General features: G+C 37.7%; 1 protein-coding gene across 2 annotated transcripts in view; it reads left to right on the top strand.

The window, feature by feature from the left end:
* Positions 1-9,871, top strand: part of FAM135B (family with sequence similarity 135 member B) — a 195,756-nt gene extending 185,885 nt beyond the window's left edge. For both annotated transcript variants that reach the window (XM_027684433.1, XM_027684432.1), the window contains 7 exons: positions 206-372; positions 1,553-1,644; positions 3,793-3,890; positions 4,192-4,343; positions 5,145-5,255; positions 7,869-7,982; positions 9,317-9,871. In XM_027684433.1, coding sequence (XP_027540234.1) covers positions 206-372; positions 1,553-1,644; positions 3,793-3,890; positions 4,192-4,343; positions 5,145-5,255; positions 7,869-7,982; positions 9,317-9,522 — 940 coding nt within the window. In that variant the 3' untranslated portion in view covers positions 9,523-9,871. The remainder of the gene's footprint in view (positions 1-205; positions 373-1,552; positions 1,645-3,792; positions 3,891-4,191; positions 4,344-5,144; positions 5,256-7,868; positions 7,983-9,316) is intronic.
* The last annotated feature ends 14,727 nt before the right edge of the window (positions 9,872-24,598 follow it).

Raw genomic sequence — 24,598 nt, 5'->3', positions numbered from 1 at the left:
CCTGTATTTAACCAAGTTACTCAGAAACAGACTTTCTTCCCTGCATCCTGATCTCTCTCAGTCCTAACAGACAAAGAAGAGTATCCAGGTCTCTACTTGAAAGCTGCAAACATAACTTCTTGCAAATACAAGCCTTCTCATTTCTAGTTTGAAGGTTTGTTGTTGAACACCCAGTTCTATTGTGATTAATTAATGTATTCTCCAGTTTTTATCAGGCCAAAGAAAAATTTAAAAAAGAAATGAAGATTGAAGGATTTCTGTACAGTGACTTATCTGTACTAGCTTCTGATATCCCGTATTTTCCACCAGAGGAAGAGGAAGAAAATTTAGAAGATGGAATTCACCTGGTTGTGTGTGTCCATGGATTGGATGGTAAGGCCAGGAGGAATTACTCTTTGTAAGTAATTTTGGTGTAAATTAAAAAAAAAAGGACAGATGTTCAACAAGTATGAAAGAATGGAGAGTCTAAGTATTTCTCTTAGCTAAGTATTTATTCCTGATTATGCTATTTGGTCCATTGTAATAAAGGACCCAGGAGAATATGAAATGTTTGGGCTAAGAAATGGCATGCTGCAACCTTTGTTTGCTTATGTTTAAAAAGAATTTTACACCAAAGCATATCAGTCCTCCTGTGTACAGTAGAAGTTCATTACAGTAACTTCTTTTGTCTTTTCACAGATAATTTGTTGTTTTGCAGTATGTCAACAGGAGGAAAAAATATTTAACTCCCCAAAACACTGTTATAGGGAAGTGAGTGGCTGGTGTTAGAAAGTGGGAGGATAAAAATCATTATTCACTGCAGAGGAAGCAGATCGTGGAATTTTTTTACGTGTGCTTTCTGAGCAGAAAACAGTTATGTTAAATGTGAACTTTCTCTTGTCAAATTCTTGGTATTAATGGGAAAAGTGTAGATTTTAACCCTGAAACTACAGAGAAGGAGGGGTAGAGACTGAAATCTCAAAAAAATGGAAAACAAACACTTACTGGCTGTTTGCCATTGAATATCTCAGTGGCAGGAATGTCCTCCTCATGAGGTGGCCATACCTACTTTTCCAACAAAATATTTTGGAAGACTTTCGAATTTCCTAGTATGGAATGGGGCATCTCTCCAAATATTAGGAGCCTGACAATATTTCAGCACCATCTCTAATAGTGAATACACAGAGGTGGGCTACTCTTCATCTGAAGGTACCGCCCTATAGCCCAGCACATGTGCCGAGGTGTCCCTGGGGTCTTCACCATCTCTGGAGATGGAAGGACAGACCTCAGCTTGTTGTCTTTCTGTCCTGCCTCTGCTGTTCAGCAAATAGAGGGCAGAGTTATTCTGCACTTGATCTTTGCCCCTCTTTCCCCACAGCAGCAAGTGAGGTCCAGCCCACCTGGGGCAGGATATGGGTGTTCTTGCTCTCCCACTGTTTCAATGCGTGGTGTGGTAACCTTCTTATCAGCACTTAGCAAGAGCTCCCTGGTGTCAAGGTTGTTGTGTTAAATTGGCTCTATACCCATTATTTTTCTGTTGAATTGCATCTTATAAAGTACCTTTTATTCCCAGGTAACAGTGCAGATCTGCGCCTGGTAAAAACTTTTATAGAACTGGGACTTCCTGGTGGAAAACTGGACTTCCTAATGTCTGAAAGAAATCAGGTAATAGAGAACTAATTTCTGTCTTCCTTTAGATTACCGAAATAGGACCTTAAACAAAAGCCTTTTCAGCAGCTGAATGAAGCAAAAGCACTTGTGAATTCAGGGAATTTTATGTAGCATTTAGTGCAAAGGCCTGGTCCTCTTACTCTCTAATTTGGTAGGGTGTTCAAACCTATTGGAAAATATTCCTGGCATTAAAGTCAAATGCGATGACATTAGCAGTAATAAGGCTAGACCTTAGAGGAAGAAAATGGATTTATCCTGTCATTTTGCAAACTTGGCAGCCTGGTGCCTCTGCAACACCACACAGATGGAAAGCAGCAAGTTTAGTGATGGTAAATTCTGTGGAGGATATGGAATATCCAGCAGGTGTTGTCAGCTCCCTGTGCTGCATCAGCCATTGTTTCTCCTGTTGCAATGTTTGTGAGATTTATTTCCTTGAATGATGAAGAAATGTCTTCCAGAAAAATTGATTGCTGGTCTAGGCAGAGAAACAGGAGTGAATCCTGTGCTTTGCTCTGCAATGAACACATATTTATTGCACAAAGGCCTAACTTTATGCACAAGATAAGGATTTCCAGTGCCCAGTCAAAAACATTGTTCTGATTTATGAGCCGCTGAGAAACTTGAGTCAAAACTTTCCAACCTTCTTTGTTCAACAGCTTTTATATTTTGAAGTGGCTGGTTGGTGTCAGTCTGTGAACTTACCACCTTCCAGCTCACATCCCTGTCAGCAGCAGATCTGTACAGTGAATGTAAGCAAGGTGAAATAAGTGAGACCACTTCATACTTCCATCAAAGCCTTTTCTCAGAGAAGAGAATGTTTTCAGAGAATGAAAAATCATACAGAATCTATATTAAACATTATCCAGAGCCCATCATGGGAACTATTTAGAGGTCTTATAGTTTGTGAAGGTGGGGAAATTCTCATGGCACTGGAAATAGAACCTGGGTGGTTTGATGACTATTTTGATGCTGCAAAGCATTCCACCACTGTTTTTTCCTTTCTCTGAGAACCACACTGAAAATGACCCAAGAAATCAGTCATTTAGCTGTTTTGCCTTGCAGAGGAAAATGTAAATCACTTCTTTTAGGCATTCATTTGTGATGCATTTGAAAAGCTCAGTCAGGCTGAAATGATAGTAAAGGATGGAGGTATGACCAGGTGAAATATGAAGCTTGATGCGCTTTGTTTATGATTAATGTTCAGGCTGATATTCTTCCACTTTTAAACAACCCGAAAGGTTTGGGATAATGAGCCTGGAAGGAAATAATTAATTATCAATGCAAACAAAACAAACAGGCAGTAGGTTAGTGGACTGTTTGTAGTTTATGAGAACATTTATTTTAAGTCTCTTGCAAAGTGAATATGCTCCTTTGCAAGAGCTGCAATTAGCCAGATGAGTTGTGTCACAAAAGCATTAATTAATGATATGTTTCAAAAGCATTAATTACTGATATGTTTTACTGAATAGCTGTTCCAACATTTGATGATTGTTTTTGTGGCATCTCATTAGTTACGAATTTGATTTAGAGCCCTGTTGAATTGCCAAATGACACAGTTCTGAGTAAGATCTGCCTGTAATTGTATAGACTGGACAATATATTATTTGTTTTATTGTCTCACAACTGGCAGTACTGTTGCAAGCAACAAATTGTTCGCTTCTCTAAACTCATTCTCTTTCTGATGGCTGTTGAATAACAAACACACAGCATTTGATTAAGATGGCCAAATAATTTTGTGATGACATCCTGATCATCAGCATAACTCTCATGTCAGCGTATAATGCTGTAAACTGTTTTATCGCTGTAATCTATTGAATCCCAAATGGCAAAAGCTGTTCTTCCATGTGCAGAGTCTGATATCTAGAACAGCTGAGCATTAGCAGTCATCACTGGTGTCAAGTCAGGCTGCTTTAGCATCATACTTAGGTTTGTGGAGTCACTCAAAAATCTCTTTAAAAGGAGAACTTCAATTTTTAGAGGACCTGGAGACTGAGAAAAATCCCCCTTTTACCCCCTTAAGCATGTATAAAGAAAATTTACACAGGTTATTACATTTCTGCTTGCATTTTACTTTGGAAAACAGCATCTGTCTGCAATTTGTGCTTATATTTTAATTCACTAACTCATTTCATTTTTCACCAGACTGATACTTTTGCTGATTTTGATACAATGACTGACCGATTATTGGATGAAATTATTCAACATATCCAGTTGTACAACCTCTCCATATCCCGAATAAGGTAAACCCTGTGGTAGTTAATAGTCTGTAACTTTTTGAATTACATGAGCAACATCCAGTGAAATTAGCTTTTCCTAAAGTGCTCTGTACTACAAGCCATTGAATCACTGAGACTAATTTTTACATTGTTATAGATGAAAGAGTATCTTGGAGTCTGAAAAAAACATAAAACGATAGCTAAAGGACTAACTGATAACTAAGTGAAAGAGTCCCCCACAAGAGCAATTTGTGCCATCCGTGTGTTTAATTTAAAGAAAATACAAATGGGTTTTTTGTTAGTGTAATTCTTTTTTTCCCAACAGTTTTATTGGACATTCCCTCGGTAACGTCATCATTCGATCTGTACTAACTCGACCCAGGTTTCGCTATTACCTCAACAAGTTACACACCTTCCTGTCCCTCTCTGGCCCTCACCTGGGAACTCTTTACAACAACAGCACTTTGGTTAGTACAGGTAAGAGCTGGTGAGATAGCTGTGACTGCCTGTGGTCCATGGCAGAATGCGTGAGAGGGCAACACAGGGAGTCAGCAAGAAATCGTAGCATGACTTGTGCATTGCAGTTGTGGAAAATATTTTCTGAAGACTTCAAACCCGCACAGAAAAAATTCCAATGAGAGTGGCTTTCAATATCTACCACAAGGTCCATCACAGTGCTCCCTGGAAAACCCAAGGGTGTGTAGCAGTGAGAGATGACCCTGCTTCCACTTAGTCTTCCACTTCTCTGGTTGCTGCAATAAAGAGAGACATCTCCAGGGCTGAAAAAGACACTTTTTCATCAGAATCTAACGTCCGCGATGGAAAGTTCAGTCTCCCTGAGTGTTTCTGCTACCATGACATGGATAATCATAGAATCCTAGAATAATTTGGGTTGGAAGGGACCTTAAAGATTATCTAATTCCAAATCTGTAACAGGCATCTTCAATAAGATCAGTTTCCTTAGAGCCCCATCCAACCTGACCTGGAATGTTTCCAGGGAGGACATCTCCCACCTCTCTGGACAACCTGCTCCAGTGTCTACACCCCTCATGGTAAAGAATTTGTTCCTTATATTTAGTCTAAATCTATCCTCTTTTAGTTTAAAACTGTTACGTCTATCTTGTGAGACCCTTAGACTTTTTTCCCTGTTGATTAGGAATGCAAGAGTAAAAAAGACTTCCGAATGACAGTGCTATCCTTACTGTAGGCACATGTCTTTGATTGCCTTGCTTGATAAGTAACAGACAGGATAAAAATATACACCAATTTTCATTCCAGGTCTGTGGCTCATGCAGAAGTTGAAAAAGTCAGGGTCGCTTTTGCAACTGACCTTCAGGGACAACGCGGATCTGCGCAAGTGTTTCCTCTATCAGCTCAGCCAAAAAACGGGTGAGTAGGGCTTAATGTGCCTCTGGAAATACCAAGGGCTATTCCAACGGGTTGTGCTAGATTGGCATTTTCTCCAGGGGGAAAAGGAAATCTCCATTTTGTTAGTGATCTTTCTTTGAACACTCTTGTTTTCAGGAAGGGTGGCTCTTTCTAAAATCTAATATCTATTTTATCTGTGCATTTTTTCTGTGCTGGTTATCAGAGAATATATTTGCTAAACTGTTAACATCAAACAAGATCTTTGTGCTGCAGTAAACATGCACCTAACTTTATATTCTGCAAGCAAGAAACATCATTCTTGACAGGCCACCACTGCTTAATTTATGCTACTAGATGAAAACCATTTTTCCTTTTTTATTATTTTTTGTAAGTTTAACATCTCTTGTCTCTGGGAAATATGACTCTGTGAGATGAAGAGCAAATTTTATTCATGTCTGTTTTGACACTTCTGTACTAAAGAGAGATGTATGGCCTCACACTGGAAAAATGGTGCCTGAATAAAGAATCTTTTTAGCCCTTCTTTGGTCTGTCATGAATAAATGAAATAAATAAGACTTTTCTTAAGAAAAGAAAGCAAGTATGATCCTTCTACTCAAGCAAATGTTTTCTTTTAAGAGTTATTTTTCATATTGCGTTTGAGCAAACTGGTGCCAAGTATGTAGTCACAAGGTCTCTACTTGATGTTTAATTTGTTTCTCTTACTTTGTTACACTGCTAGTAGGAAACAAAGACTATGCTAATATGAATATAACATCTTAATTCTTAGTATGACCAACATAGACTTGTTTCTTAATTTTATGAACACACTACATAGCATAATCAGTGACAGGAAGATGATGTATATTGGCGTTATTTGAATTTTCCCTTTGATTCCCTGGCTCTCATTTCCATGGAGTACAGTTGATGTCTGCTTTACTACTGTTGAGTTAAAATAAATTGAGTCTACACAGGAAGTTTATATTGTAACCTCCCAAGAAAAAAGAATTTCTAATCATGTGTTGTGAGTCAAAGTGATATGTTTTTTGTTAGTTTGGTAGACTGAAGATGTAACACACTATAAATTAAGGCGTTGTACCTGAAAATACAGAAAGCAGAAATTTAAATGTGGAGAGAGTTGCTTGAAAAATCAGAATCATCCAAGTACATGCTTATGCAAAATGTCTGAAGAAGCAGATAGGTCCATATGTGAACATATGAGCTGGCATACTGAGTCAATATAGAGATGCCCCTACCTGAGCACCCTGCTCTCAGAAGTGGTTGGGAGAACCTACAAAGGAAGAAATGCCAGAAGCAGTGTTGTGCCTACATTCCCAGATGACACTTTAAACCTCCAGCAATTTCTGACCTTCTTATTAAAGTTGAATTCCAGGCTACTTTTCAATCTCTTTAAAAAGTGTTCCTCATGCTTGTCTTAAAAAAAAAAAAAATTAAACAAAACCCAACAAAATACTCTTCTGTATTCAACCTCTTCACATAGGTTTTTAGATATGGTAACACGTACTGTTGCTTTTCCTACATTTTACTTCAGAATGAAGTTGTAAACTCGGTTTGATTGCACAAGAAGAAAAACAGCTTCAGCAAGGTTTTGGAAAGGCAGGCAGCAGGACTTTTATTTGTGGTGGTGATGGTTAGCTTTTCTGTGAAAATCTAGAAATCACAGTCACGGAATCATAGAAACATAGGATGGTTTGGGTTGGAATGAACCTTAAAGGTCATCTTGTTCCAACCCCCCTGCCATAAGCAGGGACACCTTCCACTAGATCAGCCCCATCCAGCCAGGCCTTGGTTCTGGATGCTGCCAATAAAGAGAGGCATCTCCAGGGCTGAAAAAGAGACTTTCTATTGGAATTGAATGTCCACGATGGAAAGTTCAGTCTTCCTTGCCTCTTTCACACAAGGTGGGAGGGAAGGATTAAGGATAAACCCATAGTTCTTCTGTGTTCAGGGTACTCTCTGGACTGATAACCCAGATCATTGGTATGCATTTTCTTACTTTTCTGTTAAATGTGGGGATGGAGGGCTCAAGATACCACAGACAGGGCAAACAGCAGGAGCCTGTTTCCACAACTCATCAGTGGCCCCATTACCTCCAGGGAAGAGGGAGGATTCCAGGTTTCCAGTGGATGTACCAGCAGTGTACATTTATCAAGGAACTGCTGAATGCAGGGATTGGATGGATCCCAAGGCTCCCTCAACAGTGGTGTAACAGTATGACATCAGTGAAGCTGACTCCTTTTCTCCTCCCCCTCTCTGTTATGATTGAGAATTGTGCTAATTCATTGTGTTATTTTTTAATTTGTTCCTGATTAGAGGTATAAATATTTGCAAAATTAAGGTTTTAATCAGGTTTTTTTTTTCACAGTTTTTTTTTGTTGGCATACAGTTAACCTGTTTGGGTGTTGATAAGTAATGAATATGTCTCGGAAGCAGCAGAAATGTGTTTAAGCTGTTAGGAATCTTTCTAAGCTTGTGTTGCATGTTTTAATAATTATCATGTGTTTTGCACTGTAGGTTTTCAAAAGCCTTTGAACATGAAGTAGTCATGCTGACACTGTGTATATTTTTCATCGCTGCACTTCACTGTGATTAATGTATTTAATATACTTGCCACAGGTCTTCAGTACTTTAAAAATGTTGTGTTAGTGGCCTCACCCCAAGACAGATATGTACCCTTCCATTCAGCAAGAATAGAAATGTGCAAAAATGCACTTAAGGACAGACACACAGGTATGTTTAAGATCTTTTCTATATTCACAAAGCTATTGAGGAATTGTGGTTTTGTGCAGCTGAGGTCATTGCATTAGAAGGGTTTTTCATCAGCGTGATGAAAATTCAAATGTTTATTTGATAAGGAAGAAAGTGTTCTCTTCCCACAGGAAATTACTGAAATCAATAAAAGAAGCTTTTCAAGAAGCTCTTTGCCTGATGAAAAAAACATTCAATCAGGTCATAATCAAAGGTTTCTTACTGCTTCTTCCTCTTCCCTCTAATTTTTTTTCTTTAAAGTGATGATAATAGAACTAGCTCTTGATAATGTTTTTCTGCAGTCTACTGATTTACTTATATTATCTCACCTTTGTTACACATAATGAAATCTCTCTCAGCATAACCAGAGTCAGGGGATTTTTCCTTTCTTTCCAAGACTGTTTGAGTGATTGCCAGATAATTTAAGGGACAGATCTAAAATTGTGTTGGTTTGTAATAAAATCTGTAAAGCACATCAGGACTCACGCCACTCGGAGGCCCTCCTGTAAGCTCAGGCCATGTGTTGTCCCCGGTATTGCCTTTGTTATTAGCAGTCTGCCTCATTTATAAAATGTTTCATGGCTTCAGTTTGATACCACTTCCAGCTATAAGACTCAGAGCAATTTCATCCCTGTTTCATATATGTGATTACCTAGAAATTAAGGTACTTTTTAGAAACAGAAGGAGATACCCAGGCCCAGTAATCAGCATGGTTACCTTCACACCTCCTGCCTAAATACCAGCTCTTTCTATCCTACCTCTGATATGAACTAAAATGTCATTCTTTAACTCTCATACAAGTTCTTGTTTCTCAGGGAGATACTTGACCTAGGAGGAACATTCAGTGTAGATCATTTATCAGTACATGTTTCTTGAGCCATAGTTTTTGCCCCATAAACTCCCCAAATATCTACATGACATCCTTCCTGCATTAGATTCTGCAGAGAAACTCAATGGACCACTGTGTCCTGCCAGACCCTTTCACGTTTGAATCCACAGGCACTGTGAGTCCAACCACGCTCCCCTGAAAGGAACAAAGGCATTTTCTTCAATGACAGAAGAAATGTGACTGATTGCCCAGAATTTTCCCACTCCTCATGCTCGCAGCTTCAGCAGATCACTCCACATGGCCAGTGCCTCCACTAGATTAACAACACCCTGGCACCTGGCAAATCTTTGAACTGGCCTCCTGTCTCCTGCGTTTTGGCCTTGCTTCCATTTTCCTTCTCACTGGGACTGTAATTAAATGATACTGGAAGGAAAGAGAGGATCTGGGATCTGTGGCATGTAGGTGTGACATCTAAACTCTTTTTCAGGTCCTGTTTACGCAGAGATGATCAACAACCTGCTCCAGCCTTTGATTGGGGCAAAGGACTGCACTTTGATCCGACACAACGTGTTCCATGCCCTGCCGAACACGGCCAACACGTTGATAGGCCGGGCTGCCCACATTGCCGTGCTGGACTCTGAACTTTTCCTGGAGAAGTTTTTCCTCGTGGCAGGACTCAACTACTTCAAATAGTGCCTGAAGTACAGGGTTACAGAGGCCAGCCTTTTCACAGAGCAGAGGAGAATCCCTTAGCCAAAGGAGTGCAGTGTTAGAAATGAGATCAGGTGGGACTTTCAAACTTTCCATTTCCATTTCTCTTTCAGAGAATAAAGTGCTATGGCTTTAAGGCATTCAAGCTTCCAAGTATTGGTGCTTTTGGAAGAAATAAATATTCCTCTTTGATTTCCATGTTCTTTATCCACATAAAGACATGAGCCACTTCTGGACTACAGAATCAGAACAAGCAGACTAATTCTCCAAATGTGTTTGGACCAATATAATTCTTGTTTCTCCTGAATATTAAACCAGGAATTTGTCTGTCCTTGATTTATTGCTTATTTATGTATTAACAAAGCTATACATTTGTAGCACTTTTGGGGTAGTTAACACAAGAGGAAACAAGTGTATGTGAACTCAGGTTAAAACCTCCTTTGTGATGAGCTGAGAAGTCTGAAAACCATTTATGAAAGTTTCAGTATTTCTATTTGTTGGAAGAAAATATTTGGATGATTCCATTACTGGTTATAATTTGTAACATACATAAATTGTAACATACATAAATTCTACATTCAAATAAGGGAAAGGAGTGAAATATTTTACATAAAATGAAGAAATATTGGTATTTGTCTTTAAAAAGAAACCTCAACTTGAAGTTGGGAAGAATTTTATTCAAATAAGAAGCTGCCAAACCAAGAGGAGTCTATTGGATTACTTGTAAAATATCAGTGGCATCTGTTCACATTTCTTCTGTTTACATTTATTGAGGATCATAATTGTGGTTGTTATAACCTTAGAGGTACAATTTTTACTTTTACCTTTGTATACAAGTACATTTATGCCGACAATTTTATTTTTTTGTTTTTAAATAATTACTCTGATTTGAAATTCAAAATACTCTTAAAAAACCCAAACACTTAAAAAAAAAGGCTGGAGACATAGAATAGTAAGGATTGTGGAAAAAGAATGTCTTCTTAAGATCCTCTGCAGTACCCTATGAATGTTTTGTTAATGCCCCTTTGCAGTGCTGTATAGTCCTAATTATTATATGGTTTCAGGTGGTTCGAACATTTAAAAATTTATTCATGCAAAGATATTCAAGTTGTTTTTAAGAGTTTGGAAAAGAACATTTTTCTCATTTTTTATTTTTTGTCATCAAATTTTCATTAAAATATTTATCAAAAAATTATCAGGTTGAAAGTGGCAAATTTCAATAACTTTCTGTACATTTTCATAACATTTTGATAAATTTTCAATGTCACAACAGTTTTTTCAAAAAAAGAGAAAGTGAATAATTCTTCACAATTATTTTTGTTTGAAAGGTAGGCTATTTTTTAATGCAGATATAGTTTGTTTAAAAACATAAATAAACAGGTCTCTATATCTTGTAACAAAGACTGTAAAAAAATTACAAAGTTGGTTTTAGGTGTCAAGGCTCTCATCAGTAAATTAAGATCAAGATAGTGGAGATTTCTGAAATAAGAGAATTAAAAATGAAAACAAAAAACCTCACAACCACAGGGAAACATTTGTACCTACAAAAAGTAAAACTATTTTTTCTCAAAAGAAAAAAATGTGGAAAACTTACACAAAATCAGTTCAAGAAAAGAGTTGTTAGCAGGCTGGCAAATGCTGATAAAGAACAAGGCTGGTTTGATAAGGTAGACATTCTTCTCCTTAATAAGGAAGGAGAAAGAAGGAATATACCAAAGAGTGAGAATAAGATCAACTGATAATAAGAAGGTATATACATATAAAAATCTCGTGCCCTCAAAGGGGCAGAAATTATATAGAAAGAGTTCCATGGTGTAATTCAATGTCAACAAGTTTTTTAAACATTAAATATTACCTCATTATTATAATTAAATAGGTAAATACTATTTTCTCTTTTTTTTAATTTCTTTTCATTTTTATGAATTAACAATTAAGTTAAAAGTCGTTTTTAGCCCATTAACAAATAAATTATGTCAGGAATTAAGAACTTCTGGATTTCACTTCTTGTTTGGAAATTCCTTCTCACTTTTCAGCCTCAGCTGTCTAATGCCACCTACACTGACGTATCACAGCTTACTTTTTCCTCAGTAAATTGTCTGGAGAATTTTAACATAATGGTTCGTGGAGGTGGAGCTCTTATACAGTGCAGTGTTTTTGAGCCAGGACATGGATTTTATGTGAAAAAACAAGAAAGAAAAGCAATCTCGAACCATCAGCAAGCTTCAGTGTGCTGTATGAGGGTCTGGTCCACTTGTGGAAAATGTTCAGAAGTCTGCCAACAGAAAATTTGGAAAAAACATTTAGAAAGAAGTTAGTTTACACCTACATACATGCCTGATGTGTGTGTGTGTGTATGTATACAGTCTGTATGAAGAGGTATGCTTATGTCAAGGTCTCACACATCAACTTTTGCAATCCTGGGTGTACGGAGCCTGACAACATACCAGTGTAACTGTTCTTCCACTCAGATTGGTGGTTCTTGCCTTGCCTTGTACACTGGACAGCATTCCCAGCCTTCTACTTGCATCATTGTGAGAGAAGGGACGTGTGAAAAGATCTCTGTTTTGCTGCAGAAGTTGGTGGGCCTTTCCATGTGTTCACTTTGACGTCCTACACTCCTATCAGTGCTCTGACTGATGGAGAAATACACCTAAAGGTTTCAGTGCTCCTATACATATGGAATTCTTCGATGGCTCAGTCTGATTTCAGAATTGGAATGTATGTGGAGTTGAATTAGGTCCGTAAAACTTACACTTTGTGGGTTATGCAGAGACCTTCTATCGAGCCTCAGAAAAATCTGGGAGATGTCATTCCTGTCAAAAGATAAGGCACAGATTTTATCTTCCTTCTGCTGGCAGAACATTGTGGGATATATTGGCAGTAACGGTCTAATTGAGTTTTCATTTTAATGTTCTCAGAATAACCTCCCTCTCTTTTTCTTCTTTGTTTATTTTTAACAGTATGTTACCTTGATAATGACTCTCAATATTGCAAACCCACTTAATTGTATAGACTATACTGCAAAGAAATCTGCATTTTCTTTACAAATAATATCTAAGTTGCTGGACTTCATCAGCTATAGCAATCAGCATGGACTTATTTTCAGACTTTTTGTTTGCACAGAAAGAACTATACATTAAAAATTATCTTCATAAAAATAGCAAAGTAAATGCACAGTTAGCATCTTTGTTTCTGTCTCAACCACTGGAATTTTAATATATTGTTCTTTCACATAAAGCCTTTTAAAATAAATTTAGCTGCATTTGCAAATGCAAACTGCACAAACTCCCCCTGGCTTCATGTGTCTATGGGGGTAGGGTTAAAATTTTAAGCTCAGCTCCCACATTTATAGAGGATAAGACAGTTTTTCAAAACCTTGGACAGAGGAGGGACAAACAGGAGGTTTTTGTAGCTTGTCAATGTCAGTGTTTGCTGATTGTGAAGTGAAACCCCCTTCAATTCCGTGGGATTCTTCAGTTAAGAAAAAAACAAAGCCAGCATTCCAGGGTTGTTTCTTTGGCATGTAGGAAGCTTATAACCAGCATGGAAGATCTCCTGGCTCCACCAGGTGAAGTGCATTTGGCTGTTAAGGTTTTCCAGTGTTAGAGATGAACGATGGGCTATAGCCTAGATTAGCAAGTTCTCTGGAAGGAAAGGTGATAGCCCACATATAGAAAAAAGAGGAGCAGAGACTAAGAGAGAAGCAGATCTCAGGGCTTTGAAAGACAGAGGAAATGATGGGGGGAAGAAAGGAAGACAAGAAGTTTCTGAAGCAGTTCATGGCATTTAAAAGGACTGACATTAACTGTTTTAAAAAATTTGAAGCACTTGAAAACAATGCAATTATAACAAATCAATGGACATCCATGATTATGCTTTTATTAATAGCTGGATTAATATTTTCCAATATTTTGGGGCTTCTAGATCCCATTGAGCTCAACTTTTGAAAGAATTTAGTATCTTCTGGAATTGAATATTTTTTTCTTAAATCTGACTGAAAAGAAATTGCAGTATTGACTAAGTGTGAATAGATGAGGGACAGAATAGCGAGTTCTTTCTTTCTGCAGTTGGGCTGAGGATTTTCAAGGAGTTGGTTTTGAATCTCCTGGAAATTGAAGAGCCAGTCTCCTGTATCCTCTGGAGATGTTTCTACTTGGAGAATCGTAGAATTTGGCTTGTCTAATTTCATCACTTAATTTGTGCTTAAAAATTAGTTGCAAAATGAATTTGTTCTATGAAAATAAAAGTCTTCATTTCTCTATGTAGTCAATGAAGAGGGGCAGGCAATACTGAAAGCCTGCAGGAGTGATCTTGTTTTCTGTTTTGGTGACAATCAGGATTACTTACCTCTATTCTCTGACCAGGGGACTTATAATAAGACTCACTTTTTAGATATCTAAGACATAGACAAAAATAGGAGGCCCAGCATTTGAGAACTAGATGATATTCTTATTAGCTCTTCAGTTTTTCATACTTGGGCTGAATTTTTGACTGTACACCTTGAACAAAAGCAAACACTGAATATATAAATCAGACTCCTTTAAAATTTACAGGAAATGTGTCTTTTCCCAGCCTCCAATGGATGCTCATTTTCTTTTTAATGAAATTCATAATTTGTTTTCAAAATCAGGTATGTCCACTGAAAATAGGGGAAGTTGAAATTTCTTAGCTTTAAAGGATTATTTTTTAAAGACTTGAGACCTTAGTACAGAGCTTTGGAATTACTTACAGGAATACTGAGCACTATTTCACTTCAAAGCACTTCATAAATATCCACTGACCAATCCTCTTCACTCCCTTGCCAGAGAAGAACCACTTTTGAGAGATAAAGGTTTTACAAGACAGTGTGAAAACTGGGAATTCAAGCCAAAGTTTTCATTATTTGTAGATTTCTATGGTGCTTTTTGTATGCTAAAAAAAAAGTTATCTTCCTTTATATCTCTACACTTGAAATAACTAAGTGGTGATGAAGGAGAAAGGTGAGAACTTCTAATAACAAGGTTAGACTCTTGTGCAGGTTTATGAAAATATTCCATGAAATTTAATATAAAATGAATAGTCATGGGGCACTTCTGCAGCAGTCTTAGCATGCAAATATGTGTCAGCCCAGCTGAATGATTATTTTCTTTGTGGACTTAAATTTCCATTTATAAATTATCACCAGAACAGCCTAACATATTCCACTCCAGATGGTTATTTAGATGCCAAAGGTCATGTCCATGGAGAACTCTTATTGAGTGTTTTCCTTTATTATAATACATATGCTCAGCAATTTTGATATTGAATGTTGTTACATAATTGACAGTCTCTGGCTCAAATTACCTCCTCCTCCAAATTTTCAGTGTTTATTTAATCATTGAATTGGTTTCAGGTTGTAAATCAGTATAAATACAGGTCTATTGGAGTCAGAGTTCATCTTTAATGCAGTTGGTTTATGGTTGTAGTGTTAGAGTTTCAGGGTAAATAATCACTGAATTAAAAATTAGGCCAATTATGTTTGGAGTCATAAAATACTGAGTCTGAGACTTGTTTACCTGCAGTTCACTCTTCTCTGATTTGGTTTTGCCTTTTGAGTCAAACAAAATCAGAGCAAGGTTTTGCTTCTGGCTCTGTTCATGGTTCCCTTAATTTACTATTCTTTGAGATTCCTAAATTGCCCTAAACTGCTGTTGTCTTATGTCCAGACATCCCCCCATTCACATGGTCACCTTTCCATGACCTGACTGCACCTCCTCCAGAGACTGCAAAGTAGTGCAGATGTGCATTCACAAATATATCCAGCACTGTCATTCCATTTATCGGGGAGTAGGACATCGTGGTCTCGCATTCATTCCAGTCAATTTTCTCAACCCTTTATGAGGACTGTTATGCACCTATCCAGACATGTTACAGATGACAGAATATTTTGTTTCATAAGGAACAGTTGGAAGTGTCCCAGCCTAATTGCTGTTCAAAGCAGGATTATCAGCAGCATCATGGTAAGGTCAGCCCTGTCTTTGTCCTACTGAGTCTTGAAAACGTCTGGTGATGGATATACTACAGCTCCTCTAGATTACCTTTTTAGCTGCTGTACATCACTCCTAAGGAAGGGGAAAAAAGATAAAATCCAATTTGAAGTTTCTGAGCTGCAGTTTCTTTCTCTTACCTTTTCTTATCCCACCTTTTTATTCCACGGGGGCAGTCTTCTTGTGTACTTGAAACTTGTGCTTGTGCTTCTGGTGTACTTGAAACTCCCTTTTCCATACCTTCAGGCAGCTATTTGTCATTTGGCATCCTTTCTACTGGACTAGATAACCCTAACTCAGCCTTCTGAGGCAACTCAGAAGATGTGTGCTTAGACCCCTCACTGTCTTGGTAATCCTTTGCTTGGCCCTGTCCAGCTTCTCAACATTGAACTGGGTTTAGGAGGCTCCAGGCACTGGCAAACTTCCTTGGATGGTAACTCTTCTGCAAACAGGTGCCTTTTTCCTGTTCAGGAGGGCCTCAGTGGCTGCTGGCACTCATCACATCCTCTTCCTAACTGAGGCTCTAATCCAAAGAACTGGAGCTGTTCTCCTGTTCCTACAATTTCAATCTTTCAGCTTGCAGCCCCCCGTGAGTTAACCTTTACTTTGGGCACAGCAGCTGCTGTTTCTTCTCTATTTTAGTAAGACTGTATAATACATATGCACTTCCTAAGAGAAATCCATGTGCTGAATAAAAATACTTATGAAACAGTTTAATCAGTCTTGAACAGACTGCTTTAAATGCAGATGAGTCATGCTTTCCCCTCATAGGATAAAAGCATAAAGAATAAATATGTATAAACTTTTCTTATGCAAAAGGTCAGACTAAATTAACTTCTGTTACAACCTTGAAACTTGATTTCTCTGCTTTTGAAAATTCAATTCTCTACTTTCACCCAAAGTGCTGCAAGATCCTGTTATCTGAGTAGCAAACTAACCATATCTGTCTGAAATGGATTTGCACACATACGTACCAGAAGTCCATTGGCTATATGCTAAATGCATGGAGCTTCACATCTTCGAGTATCTTCTGCCTCTGAAAAGATGAAACTGTGACACAGTGAATAGGTCTGTTCTTGCTGCAATCCAGCACTCCTTCCAGTCTTTAAAAGATATCAGCTACAAACACAAACTACTTATCCAAAGGAACAAATGAAAACCTTCTCCACATAAAAGTCCAGTCTCCAGTAATTATTTTTTTTTTTAGTGGGTCGTTTGAGTGCAGTGATGGCCTCACTTATTCTATGCATCCCATAAATGGGGTTACACTCATAAGTAAACAGATTTTGGTGCTGAAAATTCCAATATTTAAGCAACTAATTTAAGAAGTTTATCATTCCTTCCTGAAAGCATAAGTGCTAGCAGAAATCTACCTGTTCCAGTCCAGGAGACACTTCTTCTTTGCTTCTTTTAAATGGATAAGACTCTGTGCATCATTCCCAACTGTGGAAAGACGTCCAGAAATTTTTGATACAGTATCATATACACAGCAAAGGTTGAAGAAGAGATTGTGGGAAGTTTTTTGATCTAAGATGAGTCATCACTTTCAGCAAAAATGATAATATAAAGTATTGTTCTTGTATGTCATCTATACCATATGATGTATACCTGACCTACATATGTACACAAAGTGTCTTTTCCCCTATGAGAAATATGTTATTTCCATATGTGGTGTGTCTATGTTCCCAGACACACTGTATATGTACCATGGCCTACTTAGAAGGAAGCTGGTGGTGATCATTGAGTCTAACAGATTTCTGTTGCTTTTGGGGGGAATTTATGTTGATTATCCTCCAGAGCTCCTGTGAAAGAGCCGCTTGTTGGCTTCACCCACCTCATTGGAGGAGAGAGATTGTTTTGTAGAGTGATTTGTCAACTTCTTGGCACACCATTAACCAACTAAACTTATCTGAGCAGTCCTGCATTTTATGTGTGTTATCTACCACCTCCATGGTTTCCATGGTCAATGCAACATGTCAAACGGAGCTGCCCTGTCTCCTGAGAAGGAAGCTTATCACCCTCTTTTAATTTCCCTTCACATCAATCCTCTTCAGCCAGCATCCATTTTTAAACTGATAGACCGATGATTTATCAGCTTTGCCACTCTTCATACTAATTTTAGTCTTGCATGTATTTGACTATGCATGCAGTTTGGGAAATTAACTATTTCTTTTTTCTGCAGTTAAATCTTCTTATGAAGTATGAGGGAGATCAGTCTAGACAAGCCACAGTAATCCTTTGCAACAGTAAGTCCAGGAAAAAAAAACAACCACACCTAAACCCCACTAATATTCTGTAGTGTATTCTATGTTTATTTTTCACTGTGTTTGTTTTGCCAAGAAAAAAGATACACATGATGTTTTGTCCCATGCCTTTTTGGATCTCCAGGTGAGTGAGAGTTTAGATATAGCTCTGATAGACTAAAAAGGCAAAGATAAACCCTTCATCTGTCTAGGATGTGACAGGAATATACCCCACCAAGATGGCAGTAATGACAGAGAAAGCAAAGAGAACAACTTTCCAAACCCTACTCATTTCACCAAAATAAATCACTCCAGAGTATTACTGGATATTTGGGAAAAGTATCAGTTCAAAACTAAAACACAGATCAGTATATTCCAAAACACAGAGTTCAGAAATAAATTGAAATTTGTGTTGATGTTTTACTACTTTGATTTGTCTCTAATAATAAGATTCCTTAAATGCTGTACACTTTAACCTAGAACTTTTCTTGGACTTAAAACTATGAATCTATTTATTATTGAGGGTTTTTTTAGCCAGAGTCTCAAACTCAGGCCTCAGTCATATTTATAACTCCCTTAATATATCCTCAAGTCCTTTCTTAAAAAAATAAAAATCTGATCTTAAATCTACATCTTTTAATTATGCTTAGACAATTAACCACAGCACTTGAGACAGAGAGTTAAACCTTCTCTATTTGCAGAATTACCTTCAATGAACAGTACAAGCCTTAATAGGGAAGACTTGTCTGCTGGGAGGTTTTCTTTCTTGTTTAGAAGGAGTTTATGTTTATGAGTCTAATTTAGTCAAATAAAGACAGTAAATGAATTTCTGTCCTCTGTTCCATACTGTAAATTCACAATCAGGCACTTAAAACTAAACATTCCAGTTTATGTTATAAACAAAACACATCTGTGAGGCAGGTCTTGATTGATGTTACGTCTTTCCTTGTGTGCAATGTATGAACACAGTTACTTTGTTTTTGACACTGGAACTGTTATTGTGGTTTAAGAAACCTTGATGAAACTTTCTTCAAAGTTTATTAAAATTGTAACCCTCAAAATCAGGCTTTAACTTTTTAATAGTTAAAGTTAGTAATGTCATCAGAAGTAACCTCAGTTTTACAGTATCTATTCAGATGGAACACCTTACTTACGCTGCTGGATTAATTCTCAGCTCAGTGGTAACACCTAAAATGTGTTACCTATATGAAGGACTGTGGTTGGTGCCCAATCCCTGGAAGTGTTCAAGGCCAGGTTGGATAGGGCTTGGAGGTACTGGGTCAAATGTGTACACCTTCACTGTTCCTCAACTGACATGTGGAATAGAATGCTGTGGACAGGAGCAAAGTTCTGTGAAGATACTCATCCTGTGTTTCAAAGAGTTATATTTTACTTATTTTATTAAATATTAAGAAAATATGTCTTGGAATTAAAACCTACTGTTTCCTGTAAATAATTAGCTCTGAAAGTGCTTTTCTTTAAGCACACTGTTACAGTTTTTAGTTAACAAACTCAAGGCTAGAAATTTTTTTAAAAGAAATTATATGTTTTGTTTTGGAGTTTTTTTGGTTGTCTTTTTTCAGATAAGTACTTGCCAAATACTATTGGGTTGAGTTTCAAATGAGTAATACTTTAAACATTCCCCCTTTTTTTCTTTTCGTAAAAAACCTATACGAATTCAAGAGCTTGGCCCCTGAACTTAATAACCATTTGTACTCTTGCATAGTGGATGTAAAATACTAGCATTGGATATATGCCCATGTTTGTGCACACAAACTGCAAAGCAAAGCATCAGAGATATATCCTTCTCCAAGTCATTCCTTTGGGGCTGATTGTTCAGGATAAGCAATATGCATGATATAACTGGTGCATGTAACAGTAAGTGCAACCTTCTGCAAATTTGAATTTAAAGACTTGATACTGAGGCTGAACTTTGTAGATGAGTAGTCTATGGTATTTTTAATTATAACTATTTCTGTGGTCTGAATATGAGTACAGCTGATTCTGTCATGTGACACTACAGGTTGGACTTTTAAATGAGACATTATTACATTTGATTGAGGCAGTTATGTTTCTTGAAAATTGTATTTCAAATCAGACAGAAGAGGGAATAATTAGAGGCTGAGAGCTGTGAAAATCTGTACCATTTATTTATTTATTTTTGAGAAACCAAGATTTACAACACGTGCTCCATCTGCCTCTCTCTAATTTACTTCCTTTCCCTAATGAACATTTGTCAACTGTCACACACTTCAATTTTCTTTAGCTGTGTCTATCAAGATTTAAGTGAGACTTATGTTGAAAAACCAAAACTAATCTCACAAAGTGGAAACAAATGAACTTGAGTCAATTCCATGATATTTTAGGGAAAACAGAGATGCAAATCAATTTTCTTGAAATGTAGGTTCTGACTCAACAGCATTCACAAGGTCTTTACTAAAGGTCTGATCCTGAGAAATGCTGGTCAAAGGCACTCTTGATATAATGGGCCAGATGCCCAAGTGGATTAACCTGATGAAGAGCTTTATACAGCCCGAGGATCTTATGGAATGGCAACCAGCAGCATCCATGGCATCTCAAAATCAGACCACCAGAAGATAGCAAATGTCCTGGGTTCTTTTTAAGGCCAATTTTTCAGTTGGTCAAATGTATTTTAAAAGTAATGTCTTTTTAGACAAATGCAGACCTCTCCAAGGGATCAAGTCAATGGATTAATGTGGACAGATCCTTATAGGTTAAGGGAAAGGGCTTTTCATTTTTAAATCTACTACTTTTAATCATGACCATACAAAAAAGCTGAAGAAATATGACATGGTCCCTTGTATAAACAAGATCATGAATGTAAAGCTTATAATGCCACTGTGAAATTTCAATGCTTATTTATTATGGTTATGATGAAACCTGTATAATAAGATGATGATGATAATAATAATAGTAATAATAATAATAATAATAATAATAATAATAATGAATAGACATCAGTGCCAATATGATTCTACTATTTTTCTACATATGCTTTATTGTGGCATTTTGTGTAGCTTGTGTTATGTGTAAAGAAATGTCAATAAAATCTTTGCTTCCTTTTGTCTGTACTTTCCGTGGTCCTTGATTGTTAGCAAGTTCCCCAACTCCTTTTGTCCATGTAGAGTGTGACAAACATGATAGTGATAAGGAGAAGTAGGATAAAAGATGTTCAAGTGCAAGCAAATAAATGAGCTATATGAAGGACTGTGGCTGATGCCTCATCCCTGGAAGTGCTCAAGGACAGGTTGGGTAGGGCTTGGAGCAACCTGGTCAAGTGCAAGGTGTTCCTGCCCATAGCAGGGGCCTGGAACTAGGTAGTCTTTAACATCCAATCCAAACTATTCTGTGATTCTACAATTCAGACTGTCCTTCTGTTTGAAGAATGAAAACTATCTCTGACTTATCGAATAGGTAACGATTAGATTAACTAATCATGGTCTAAAAGCCCTTGCATACGGAGCTCTTTTTGACCAGTTAAATGAATGAGACCTTGAAGTAGCAAAACCCTGAAGGCAGAAAATTAGTAAATGCCTGGAAAGGTTTTTTGTAGGTTTTTTTGTGTTTGGTGTTTAAGAACTCATTTCAGGAATGTAATTCATGAGTAGACTTGAGTTCCTCTGGTCCCTTATATTGAGACTGTGAGCTTCCTGGCATCCATTTGCACACTGTTACCAGGAAGTTACAGAGATCAGTGGGTTGGAGTTGAAGGGATTTGCTACTTCTTCGTGACTCTATGGCAATGTCTGTACCAATTAACCAAACAAGTAAAGGACATTTCTTCTTTTTGTGTAGTCAAACGAACAGGGACTATAGCCATAAGTTCTGGTCTTAACTCAAAAATTTCCACAAAAATACATCTGTACTTAAAATTAGTCACACCTGTGCATCATCAAGACAAGCATCTGTTTATCCTTCTTGCAAGGATACATCCCTCTCTGTCTATTTTGTTAATTTTTCTCCAGAGATATTTACAGACTGCTCACGGCATTGGTGGTATAGTGTGGTACGATGGGATCTATCCCTGAGTATCTGTCTTGGAAAAAGGGAAGGATGGAAATGAAGCAGAGCAGAGTACAGTTCCAGAAGAAGATTCCTGGTCCCAACTAGTGCTTTACACTATTTCAAGCAATGCTTGTGGAAAAAGAGGTATTCAAAGGTGTCTTTCACAGAGACTCCAAAAGACAGCAAATACATTCAGAAGTTGATGGAAGCCCTGAGACAGACAGGGAAGGAGAGTAAAATTTAGGGGATTGCTGACTTCATGTTGCAAGCTGATTAATAGTCGACAAGAGCTCTGTTGTTGTGCCTATGTCTGTGTAGATAGATTTTTTCCTGACTAATTTCTCAATCATATCAAATGGCAAAGGGGGCAGCAGCTGGGAGGACATAATTAGTGCATTGGTTAAATGCATTTTCCTTTTGATTACAATTACATTCCACTCTCACAGACAGAAAATTGATTGACCTCACCTTAATCCCAACAAGTCATTTGTCCATCCCTAAAATGTTGCAGGAGTTTGCATATTCTGTGAGATTTGGCAGAATGGACCTCAAAGCAACCAGGATAAGCAGATAAGCAGGTACTTTGGTCAGTGCCAGGAACGACTCATTGTCACAACTATGCAGGAAAGCCAAACCAATTCCAGCTTTATAACGTGTGGTCCTAACTGGTGTTTTTAGCCCATTATTAAGAGAATTGCTAAATACCCCTCAGTATTCCTCTGAATCAAATTGTGGTAATATGAGAAACCATATCCTCATTAGAATCCAATGTTGTGCTGGGGACTCCTAGTGAAGAAACACCATGATTTGGTGTTGTGGCTGTCCAAAACAAAGTACATATGTACCAAAAAGATCTGTGGTTCAGCCCCCACCCTGGTTAGGCTTTAGTCATAGACACATGGGATTCCAAGACCAATAAAGTGAGACGAGAACAACATTTTGAAAGACAGGTCTCTGTTTTCTCAAAGACAATGGGCAGGTGCCTATAAGGGGGCAAAGGCTCATTTTGGCCCTTTGGGCCTTCTTAGGGGAGTATAACAGTGAGGGTTATAGGGGGAATCACAAATAGCTCCCTGCCAGGCATGAGCAATGGGAAGTAGAGCACAGTTCACATGAGCTTTTATAGTCTCTTCAAGACTAGAGACAATCTGCTTTTTTTCCTTTATGGTTGGAGAGCCAAATGCAAGTTGGCTGGTAAAATGCTACTCCTTATAGCCCAGAGTGAATCTGGTCTAAAGCCTCTTAAACACTTGGAAGCAAAGTGAATTCTGCATGGCTCTAGCCTTTGAATGGCTGGGCTTTGGACCTGTTCTCGGAGATGTAACTGATACCTGTAGCTGTAACCTGTGCCCCTTCCCATAATATTTATATCCCAATTTTTGTCTCCTTTTCCTCTAACCTGTGCCTCCCATACAAACACATCCTTGTTCCCTGCCCATTACCAAAGATAGAACCCAATGTTATGAACAATTGACAGTAAAAGTCAGGAGGCAAATTCAAAGACACTGAATTAGTGCAGACCCAAATGCCTATTTACACAATTAAGAATGCAATTAGTAAACAAATAGGGCAAAATTGGTCTGCTGGACTTCGAGTTAATTATTGTGCCGGAATTGAGGGCTAATTACTGAAGAAAAGAGTAAGTGTGGGTTTTCTGCATTTCATCCTTCCAGGTGTCATTGGTCACACACTGATTTGTACAGTGGTGGCATTAGCAACCTGTTCTTTAGCTTGGATGGTTCATGAAAGCTCACAGTGGCTTGATCAAATTTTCATTATTGTTCTCCAAAGAGGTTTCCTCTCTGATTTGAGTCAGAGAAGGAGTGAGACGTATTCACATGCACTCTGTCACACACACAAACACACAAACCTGCACACAGAGATAAGCATTAACATCTACTATACTTACAGTTAATTCTGCTGCAAGGCTTAGTGCAAATAGGCAACTAATAGCTTAATATTCATACCAAATTGCATATATTTGGGGAGACAGATCAAACTTGGGCTGTGCTTTTCTTCCTTGAGCCATGAAAATGAAAGTAAGAATAAACATCCAAATTGGAAATACTATCTTTCATCATTGCTTGCTTTTTCTCCCTCTCATTACATGTCTACTGCATTTTGTATTCAAACTCATCCATTAGCTAATCATTAGCAACAATTGTTGTGCCTGTATGTGGAATATGTTCATCCCATGAGCATCATGAGGTATTTATTACAGGGACTGCGGAGAAATATATAGAATTTCGAGAAGTCTGCCTAGCACTGTGCAGTAGGGATAGATTAGCTCAGGAAACACTGCCTATGCTCCACCAATTTTTTTTTTTAGACAGATCTAGTGATTTCTCTATCAAATTTCAAATTATTTTGGTGGGCTTGGACATCAAAATCAGAATCTTCTCGCTTTAAATTGTACAAATTCTTGCCAGAAACATGCTTCTTGCCTGCTTGTATAATCCAAAACTGCCACAAGCTCTTTAGCTGCAGAGTTATTTATGGATTACCCTGTTTGATCTTTAATGTGGAACACATAGAGCAATACCTCTCTAGTGCTTTGCACTACTGTACTAACTGTAAAGAAGCAGCAGGCAGCTCAGAAAGAGCATCCTTAAGAAGCTTTGATAAATCATAAAAGCAATCTGTACATGGCAGGGAGACACAGCTAGTCAAAGGGAAAGCTATTTTAAATCACTAGTAATAGTAACTGCAGACTCTCCCTGTCTGGTTCAGTCTGGGTTAGATGTGAACATTCCCAAGAGCATTTCGTGCTTCTGAATCTGTGAT

The sequence above is a fragment of the Neopelma chrysocephalum genome, unplaced genomic scaffold (assembly GCF_003984885.1).
Source record: "Neopelma chrysocephalum unplaced genomic scaffold, ASM398488v2 Primary Assembly neopelma1_66, whole genome shotgun sequence".
NCBI classification, from domain to species: Eukaryota; Metazoa; Chordata; class Aves; order Passeriformes; family Pipridae; genus Neopelma; species Neopelma chrysocephalum.
Note: the sequence above shows the minus strand (reverse complement) of the source record. Positions and strands in the feature narration are given on the sequence as shown.